The sequence below is a fragment of the Elephantulus edwardii genome, unplaced genomic scaffold, assembly GCF_000299155.1.
Source record: "Elephantulus edwardii isolate Elephantulus edwardi_28Jun2011 unplaced genomic scaffold, EleEdw1.0 scaffold00274, whole genome shotgun sequence".
Lineage (NCBI taxonomy): Eukaryota > Metazoa > Chordata > Mammalia > Macroscelidea > Macroscelididae > Elephantulus > Elephantulus edwardii.
The window spans coordinates 2,457,179-2,467,133 of record NW_006400024.1 but is presented as its reverse complement, the minus strand read 5'-3'; the positions used below and the strand labels follow the sequence as shown (position 1 = coordinate 2,467,133).

Here is a 9,955-nt window from a genome sequence, read left to right as displayed (position 1 = left end):
GGGGTCAGGACAGAGACCAGGACACAAGAGGGGTCAGGGGTCAGGACAGAGACCAAGACACAGCAGAGGGGCCAGGAGTCAGGTCAGAGGGGAGGGGCTGGGGAGTCGGGACACAGGGGAGAGGCTGAGGGTCAGGATGGAGACCAGGACACAGCAGAAGGGCCAGGGGTCAGGACACAGGAGAGGGGCCGGGGGTCAGGACACGGGGGAGGGGCTGGGGTCAGGAACTAGCAGTAGCCATGGTGTCCACCTAGAGCCGTGGTCACAGCGGTGTGTGAGAGTATGGGTGCCTGTGAGCAAGTGTGTGTGAGAGCTGTCGTGTGTGTGAAGGAGCAGGAACTTCTGTGTGCTTATGTAAGAGAAGGCGTGTCTGTGTGTGTGACAGCAGGCGTGTCTGTGTGTGTGAGAACAGGCGTGTCTGTGTGTGTGATAGAAGGCGTGTCTGTGTGTGTGACAGCAGGCGTGTCTGTGTGTGTGAGAACAGGCGTGTCTGTGTGTGACAGCATGTGCGTCTGTGTGTGTGACAACAGGCGTGTCTGTGTGTGTGATAGAAGGCGTGTCTGTGTGTGTGACAGCAGGCGTGTCTCTGTGACAACATGTACGTCTGTGTGTGTGACAACAGGCGTGTCTGTGTGACAGCAGGCGTGTCTGTGTGTGTGAGATAGAAGGCGTGTCTGTGTGTGTGACAGCAGGTGTGTGTGTGACAGCAGACGTGTCTGTGTGTGTGATAGAAGGCGTGTCTGTGTGTGTGACAACAGGCGTGTCTGTGTGTGTGACAATAGGCGTGTCTGTGTGTGTGAGAACAGGCGTGTCTGTGTGTGACAGCATGTGCGTCTGTGTGTGTGACAACAGGCGTGTCTGTGACAGCATGTGCGTCTGTGTGTGTGACAGCATGTGCGTCTGTGTGTGTGACAGCAGGCGTGTCTGTGTGTGTGACAACAGGCGTGTCTGTGTGTGACAGCATGTGCGTCTGTGTGTGTGACAACAGGCGTGTCTGTGACAGCATGTGCGTCTGTGTGTGTGACAACAGGCGTGTCTGTGACAGCATGTGCGTCTGTGTGTGTGACAACAGGCGTGTCTGTGTGTGTGACAGCAGGCGTGTCTGTGTGTGTGACAGCAGGTGTGTCTGTGTGTGTGACAGCAGGCATGTCTGTGTGTGTGATAGAAGGCGTGTCTGTGTGACAGCAGGTGTGTGTGTGACAGCAGGTGTGTCTGTGTGTGTGATAGAAGGCGTGTCTGTGTGTGTGACAGCAGGTGTGTGTGTGTGACAGCAGGCATGTCTGTGTGTGTGATAGAAGGCGTGTCTGTGTGACAGCAGGTGTGTGTGTGACAGCAGGTGTGTCTGTGTGTGACAGGCATGTATGTGTGTGTCTGTGTGAGAGCAGGCACATCTGTGGGTGAAAGCAGGAGTTATCTGTGTGTGAGACAGCAGGCATGTCTCTGTGTGTGTGTGTGAGACAGTACATGTCTGTGTCTGAGACAGCACGTGTCTGAGTGTGACAGCAGACGTGTCTGTACGCATGTGCGTGTGTGAGCATTACCATGCGAGAGTATGTGTGATGTGCACTTGTGTGCGCACGTGACTGTGAATGCATCTGCACATCTCTTTCACATCCCACTGTCTACTTCATTTCCCCATACAACACTTGACATCTTTCTCGAGGGAACAGATGTAAAAACTCTCTTCAAAGATGACAGAGATGCTCCACTCGTGGACATCCCCCCGTCAGAGCCTGGGCGGGGCCTGGGGGTGGCTGCTCCCGGCATTTTCACACAGGCTGTCAGCACCCTAAGGTCAGAGCGGCCCGCAGGTCCAGCTCTGGGTTTAGCAGGCCAGTTTCCTCAAGGTCAGCACAACCCTGAGTGCATAACCGAGGAGGTCCCTCAGTGGCCCTGCTGCACACGCGGCCTCAGCTCTGAGGGCCAGAGCCTGGCTGCGGCGGGAAGCTGCGGCGGGAGGCTGCAGAGGGCAGTACGAGGCACTCACCTTCAGCGTCGGGCTCGGCTGAGTTGACCACACTGTACAGCAGGTTCCCGTCCCCGTTCTTCTTGAGGTAGCCCATCTGCAAGGGATGAACTGTGATGAGAACTGAGCTCAGCCAGTGCACTTTCTCACACACAGGCACCATGGTCGGCAGGACAGACCCAGTGGTCCTGGGCAACTCCTGGGGGCAAGGGCTCCCAGTCTCCGCTCAAGACCAGCACGCAGGGCCAGCTGACCCCGGGCATGGACCCTGGCATGAATCCATGTGCAGCACCCAGAGGCAGCTCTGCAGACAGCACACAGCATGCTGGCACCAAGCTGTCGCCCACCAGAACCTAGGTCAACCAAGCCAACTCCTGCCCTTCCACGCACCACGAATATAACCAGGCCAGCGGAGGGTGTGTGACTCAGGACAGCAGGGGTGATGGGTGGGTGGGACAGTGAGTATGGGTGTAAGGGCAAAGAAGACAGTGTGAGGGCCAGGAGGGACAGTGGGAAGGGGTGAGGACAATGGGAAAGTGTGTGTGTGAGGACGCTGGGACAGGGTGTGTGTGAGAGGACACTGGGACAGTGTGTGTGTGTGTGTGTGTGTGTGTGTACATACACCAGGGAGAGAGAGAGAGTGTGTGTGTGTGTGTGTGTACACACTGGGACACTGTGTGTGTGAGGACGCTGGGACAGGGTGTGTGTGTGTGTGTACATACACCAGGGAGAGAGAGAGTGTGTGTGTACACACTGGGACAGTGTGTGTGTGAGGGCACTGGGGACAGTGTGTGTCAGGGCAAAGAGGACTAAAATGTGTGAGGCTAACAGGGACAGCGAGCTGTGAAGGGCACAAGCGTGCGACAGGAAGCAGTATAGGTGCTGGACTGGGGTGTGATGACATGTGGGAACAGAGGTGGCAGGTGGCCTGAGGGCAGGATGGAGGGTGAGGACATCTGTGTGAGGACAGAAGCAGCGTTTGGTTGAGGGTGTGAAGACCTCTCTCCAGGTGATCAGAACCAGGGAGATAAGCAGGTAAAGTACAGGAGGAGCTGCAGGCATGCATAGGGCTCAGGTGCTCAAGGGGAAGGTGGTCAGGGACAAAGGAGTGTGCAATGCCCACTCTGGCTCTGTGTTGAGAGGTCAAGGCAGGGCCCATCACAAACAGGTCAGGAAAGGCCACACAAGGGTGAGGCTCTGGATAGGGTGAACTTGGAGCCTGAGCAGAGATGAAGCCACAGTGAGAGTTGTTACCTAATAAGATGTCTGCACACACGACACAGTGCAGATCCGTGTGTACACGACACAGTGCAGGTCTGTGTGTACCTGTAAGTCTGTGTGTTAACACTATCTGTACACGACACAGTGCAGGTCTGTGTGTACCTGTAAGTCTGTGTGTTAACACTATCTGTACACGACACAGTGCAGGTCCGTGTGTACATGACACAGCGAAGGTCTTTGTGTGTACACGACACAGGGTAGGTCTGTGTGTACATGACACAGGGTAGGTCTGTGTGTACGTGACACAGTACAGGTCCGTGTGTACATAACGCAGTGCAGGTCCGTATGTACACGACACATTGCAGGTCTGTGTGTACCTGTAAGTCTGTGTGTTAACACTATCTGTACACGACACAGTGCAGGTCCGTGTGTACATGACACAGCGAAGGTCTTTGTGTGTACACGACACAGGGTAGGTCTGTGTGTACGTGACACAGTACAGGTCCGTGTGTACATAACGCAGTGCAGGTCCGTGTGAACGTGAGGTGTGTGTACAGGACACAGTGTAGATGTGTATGTACACGAGATGTGTGTACATATGCAGTTCCCGTTTATTTCCTCCTCATCCAGGTGTCCCACCACCTGTGTTCCCCACCCACTGCTCAGCCCATTAGCTAGGTGCACCCACTTCACTCGTGTCCCCAGCATCCACAGGCCCCTCCCTCCTCCTCCATTTCCTCCTTATTTCCTTCAGCTCATGACTCCCTCACGGGTTTCCCACTCAGCCAGGTGCCCCCCACTCACCTGTGTCCCCCTTCAGCTCTCTCCCCCATTGCTAGATGTACCCGCTTCTCCTGTCCCCCACAGGCAGGTGTCCCACCCTCACCTGTGGCACTCTTCATTTGTAACACCCCCTCATCGATGCCCCCCCATCTGTGTCCCCTCTTGGCCTAGTGTGCCTCCTACATGTCCCCATCACCTGTGGACACCCTCAGCCAGGCGTCCCCCTCCTCACCACGTGCCCTCACTCATGTCCCCCAGCATGTGCTGCCCTCACCCATGATCTCCCCACACATCTCTGTGTTCAGCTAAGGCTCCTTCTTGCCCGTGATCCTCACAATCAGGTGTCCCCACCCTCACGCATATCTGCCATGTCCCTCCCTCAGCCAGGTGCCCACCCTCATGCATGTCACCCCTCACCCGTGTCCCCCGAGCCAGCTATCTCCCCTCAACCGTGACTCGATGCCCAGCTACATGGTCTCCCTTACCGCCATCCCCCGTCCTTGTCCCTCTCACTGTACGCTTTCCTACACCTGCACGAGCCTCCCCTCAGTTCCACAACGCCCGCTGGCTGCTGGCCTACCTTGCTGCCGGGCAGGAAGCGGTTGACCCTGTCTCGTGCCTCGTCGGCCGCGTGCTCCACCAGGGCCAGCACATGCTCCTCGGCAGTGCTATCAGTCAGACTGCAGGCGTTGCCCTCTGGCTCAAAGACACAGCTGCTGCAGAGAGAAGACAGCGACACCCCGCTGCAGACCTGGAACCCCACACTCACCTCTACTGCAGACAGAGGTCAGTGGGATCCCGCTGCGGTCCTGGAACCCCATACCCACTTCTACTGCAGAGGACAGTAGGACCTCACACCCACCTCTACCGCAGACAGAGGATCCTGCTACAGACCTAGAACCCCCACACCTACCTCTACTGCACTGACCACAGGACCTCAAGTACCCTACGCACTACCTCTACTACAGGCAGAGGGACGTCGAACCCCCAGTGCAGACCTGCCCTGCCCACCCATCTCTACTGCAGAGAGTATGACCAACCTGCCCCATTGTAGACCTAGTGCCCAACCCACTTGCCTCTACTGCAGATAAAGGGGCCATCAGACTCTGGAGCAGAATTGGTCCTTCCGCCCGCCCAACCCCCCTACTGTAGACAGAGTGGCCGCAAGACCCCCGTTACAGATCTGGCCCTCATGCCATGCCCCCCTACTGCAGACAGAGGGACTGTGAGACCCCCAGGACAGAACTGATCCTCATGGCCACACACCCCTACGGCTGACAGGACTGTCAGACCCTCAGTATAGACCTGGTCCTCCCATCCACTCCTCTCTACTGCAGACAGAGGGGCTGTCAGACGCCTGATGCAGACCTGGTCCCCCCACCCACCCACCCACCCGCACCGCAGAGAGAGGTACTGTCAGACTCCCTAATGCAGACCTGGTGCCCCACCTGCCCACTTACCCACCCTCTCTACTGCTTCCTCGGCCACTCTACTCGGAGACCCTCCCTCGGCATCCTGTCCGCTCCCATCCTCAGCTGTAAAAGCCACCAAGGAGCAAACAGGACAAGCCACAAAAGGAGTGTTTCTCCTCCTCAGGCTCAGTGTCTGGTTAAGGAGAAGCCCAGGCCAGGAACATGAGGAGAGCAGGAGACTTACTGATAATAAGCTTGTAGCCGAGGACACACCCCACTCCCACAGGAAGCTTGAGAACAGGCAGGGTGGTGTCCAGCCGAGGGATGGCTGGAGATTGTGGGGGACACAGTCCTGCCTCGGAGGGGAAGTGAGTAGGTGTGGGCATAGAGGTCTGCTGGGGGAACATGTCCTGAGTTCAAGGCCCCTGTGGGGCCTGCCCAGGGTCCACTGTACTTGTCCTGGGGCCAACCACACTAGCCATAGGCAGTGATGATGTTAACACCGATGACTGCGCACTGAGATGCAGCTCTTGAGTTCCCAGTTTACCAGGTCGAGGGCTGTGTCAGCACTGCCGACCGTGCCAGCACAAAGGGTCGGCCCACTGCCTGCTGGACCAGCACTCGGGGTCTGTCACAGCATCCAGACTGGAGCCAAAGAGCTCTGTCCACAGACCCAGGCCCAGGGGGACGTGTCCACAGCGCCCAGCACCAGGGGACTTATCTACAGTGCCCAGTACCAGGTGCACCTGTCCACAGTGCACAGCCTCAGGGGGACCTTTCCACATGACCCAGGGGCAGTTTGCTGATAAACCATGCAACTCAGCACAGTGGATGCTGCTGGAGGACCATGGACTCAGGTTTCCAGTCAGGACTGTCACTCTCCCTCACAGCACTTAAGTTCATGGGACTTCTTCACAGCGAGGACACAGGACAGTGGGTACACACAGCACAGAGCCCATTGAGTTGTCACAGTGAGAACACACATAGGAAAACAGCCCTTCAGCAGGACACTCGGCTTTTCTAGGAGGTGTCCCCAAGTTAAAACAGAATCCACCAGGCCGGAGCCTAGACGTGCAGGACAGACACGTGTCAGTGCCCCAGCAGAAGGGGAAGGCTCAGCAAACAAGAGCCAACCTACAGCAAGAGGAGGGACAATGCAGGTTGAGGGCAGCCTGCTGCGAGGGGGGAACAATGAAGGTAAGGGTCAGGCCACAGCAGGAAAGAAGACAACGCAGGTGAGGGCCAGACCACAACAGGGAGAGGAAAACGGAGGTGAGGGCAGCCTGCAGCAGGAGGGCCAATACAGGAAGGGTCAGTCTGCTGCCAGAACAGGGAACCTGGACAGCTGAGGGTCAGTCAGTTGCAGGAGAGAAAACAGGGCCTTCCCCAGACACGTGGCTGGTCAAAGGGCTGCAGCCAAACTGACTGGAGATCAAACGGAGCTGGGCTTTGGCCCTGCCCCCTGACCCCTTGGTGGTCTGTGACATCTTGGATGTCCACCACCCTCACCTGGGACTCAAGTGAATGGTGATGCCCACAACTCTGTGGGTCCACCACTCTGACCCGGGACTTCAGTGACCTGGGACTCTGAGGTGACTTGGGGTGCCTTGTGTGTCTACCACCTTAACCTGGTATTCTGCAATGGCCTATGATGGTCTGAGGCCCAGGGCCCTGAACCTGGCCTCTGGGTAGCCCATCAGCCATGACCTCTTCAGTGATCTCTCATCTCTGACCCTGACAGTTCCTGACCACTGATGGCCAGAGCACTGATCTGACCTCCTCAGAGGCCATGACCCCTGACGTCCATGAGCCCAGCACCCTGACCTCTTCAGCGGCCATGATCTGTCAGCTGTTAGCTCAGCACCCTGACTTCCTCAGTAGCCAAGACCCTGACAGCCATGGGCCCAGCACTCCGACCTCTTTGTCGGCTGTGACCCCTGATGGCCCAGCACCCTGACCTGCTCGGTGGCCATGTGATCCCTCTCGGTCAAGCACTACGACCTCCCTGGCAGCCATGACCTGAAAGCTGTGGACCCTGACCTCCTTAGCAGCTGCGGGCCCAGCACCCTGACCTCCCTGGTGGCCAAGACCCCTGACAGCCGTGGGCGGAGCATGCTGACCTCCTCGGTGGCCACGACCCGCTCAGCCAGCCACAGCCCTGAGCACTGCGAGGGGCCCCGCTAAGCTCTGAGCCATGAGGCGTGTGCTGGTGGACCTTTACCTAAGCACTTCCTTACTGGGCCTTTTGGACTTCTTGGCCGTCTCTACTGGCACAGGCACGACTTCGGGCACAGGCTCCTCGACGGCCGTGTCCTCGCTGCCCAGGAGCGCTGCCTGCTGAGAGAAATCCATGTCCTGCATGAACGACATGCTGCGCTTCAAAGCTAACAGCCGTTCCTAGAAGCAGAAAGGACAGAGCGCACGCCCTTTACTCTCCCTCACAGCAAGGCGTGCTCATGGGATGGGTGGGCTCTCACCTGGCCAGCGCTGTGGCCGGGGGGGAGGGGGGCTGCACCAGAGGGAGAGGGGGGCTGGCTCCCCACAGCAAGGCGAATTCATGGGGTGGGCGGGCTCTCACCTGGCCAGCGCTGCAGCCGGGGGGCCTGCACTGAAGGCTTGGGATCTGCCCCTCACCTCAAGGACAGTTGGGCCCAAGGACATGGCCCGCTCGCATGCACCCTGCTTCCCTGGACAGAGGGGCCACCTCAGGAGCTCAGAACAAAAGGCTCCAAGACACACATAGATGGCTCAGGACACTGTCCAGGAGAGACCACACCTGGATGGGCCAGGACAGCAGCCACACGGGTTCACACCAGGATGGGCCAGGCAGCAACAGCATGGGACCACACCTGGATGGGTCCAGCACAACTGTCACATGGGACCACACCTAGATGAGCCCAGGACAGTAGCCACGTGGGATCACAACTGGATGAGCCCAGCACCGGCATGGGACCACATCTGGATGGGTCCAAGACAGCATCCATATGGAATCGCACCTGGATGAGCCCAGTACAGCTGTCAAATGGGACCAGGACGGTGAAAGGTCACATAGGACCACACCTGGAATGGCCCAGGCAGGTAGCAATTTGGGACCACGTTTGAGGGCTTGCTGACTAGCCCTGAGCGGCAAGGCAGCTGGATGGTGAGGGTGCGGAGGAGAACACTAGCAGGAGGCAAGAGCCTGGGCTGCTACCAGGAGAGGGGGAGGAGGGACCGCTGATGGACGTGACCGAGAGCAGAAGGGTGCAGCTGGCCCAGCTGGGCAGCCAAGGTCCCTTACCTTGCTCATCATCTTGAAGCCTGCGTGCAGGATCTTCTTGGCCAGCTTGTAGTACACAGTGTCTGGCCTATTGTAGGTCATGGCGTTGTCACACATGAGCTTGAAATCGGCCTGCAGAGAGAGAGAGAGTGGCTTGACCAGCTGCAGCACTCAAGGTGCACTGAGGAGGCCAGATGGCTGGGCCAGGGTCCCAGCAGGCTCCAGGGGGAAGAGGAGAGCCCACAGCGGCCTGCTCCTCGGTGTCAGCGTGCAGGGGACACGGGAGACAAGCTGGCTCAGATCTGTGACCCCGCGAGGCTTCCAGGGAGACAGCGCTTCCCCCATCTCTCATTTCTCAGCCTCCGCTCGGGGAGCCAGGCCCAGCATCGGGCTTGGGGAGGGAGTGGGGTGAGCAGGGCGGCTGGGGAAGGGCAGCAGAGTGCACAGACCGTGGGCTGAGGCCTTGTCCACAGCCACCATAACACAGAGAGAAAGGCTCTTCCAGAACCTTCTGGACAGCATACAAATGGAGAGCAATCAAGATCACAGGACTCTGCTGAGCATTGCTCAGTGACGCCTGCCCTCTGAGCTGGGACAGCATGTGGCACAGGTAACACAGGCAGGCCACGTTCTGTCCTAGCTGACCTGCTGCAGGCATGGTATAACACCTCACTGCTGGCCGTGGGTCCGAGTCCCCACGGCAAGAGGCTGCTGTCTGTCATGCTGATCAGTGTGCTGGCTCTGGATTCAGGGTATGCACTGAGGACAGGGGACAGAGGACGATGAGACGGCCCTGTACCTCGCGAGTGGTTGCAGGACTGACGGCATACGGCTGGACATCCCAGGCAGTACGAGGTCACCCACACATCACTGCCCATGCTGTCACATCTCAAGACGTGGTGAGATGCTTGCTCACACACATGCCCTCCTCTTCCTCAGTGCACTTCAGGGGTATGAAGTGTTTCTAGATCTGAACTACCATCAACTGCAGAGACATGAGCAAAGACTCAACTCTGTGAACAAGTCTCCAACCACCAACAGCAGACAGGAGAGCCAGGTTTCTCACAGTGCCCTCCTAAGCCAAGTGACCACTGTCCTCCAGGTGATGACACACCACCACCATGTCCACAGAAGCACAGCCCAGACTATCCTCCAGGTGACCACACTGCCCGCATCACACCACCACGTTCCCGTCCACAGCAGTACAGCCCACAGACTATCCTCCAGGTGACCACACTGCCCGCATCACACCACCATGATATCCACAGCAGTACAGCCCACATCACACTACCACCACGTCCACAGCAGTACAGC

General features: G+C 58.0%; 1 protein-coding gene across 1 annotated transcript in view; it reads right to left on the bottom strand.

Moving 5' to 3' along the window:
* BRD9 (bromodomain containing 9) overlaps positions 1 to 9,955 on the bottom strand; it is a 37,773-nt gene that overhangs the window by 17,551 nt on the left and 10,267 nt on the right. Inside the window, exons 6-9 of the mRNA XM_006900171.1 lie at positions 8,663 to 8,773; positions 7,604 to 7,716; positions 4,551 to 4,683; positions 1,988 to 2,063 (exon numbers count right to left, since the gene is read on the bottom strand). Of these exons, the coding sequence (XP_006900233.1) occupies positions 1,988 to 2,063; positions 4,551 to 4,683; positions 7,604 to 7,716; positions 8,663 to 8,773 (433 nt within the window). The remainder of the gene's footprint in view (positions 1 to 1,987; positions 2,064 to 4,550; positions 4,684 to 7,603; positions 7,717 to 8,662; positions 8,774 to 9,955) is intronic.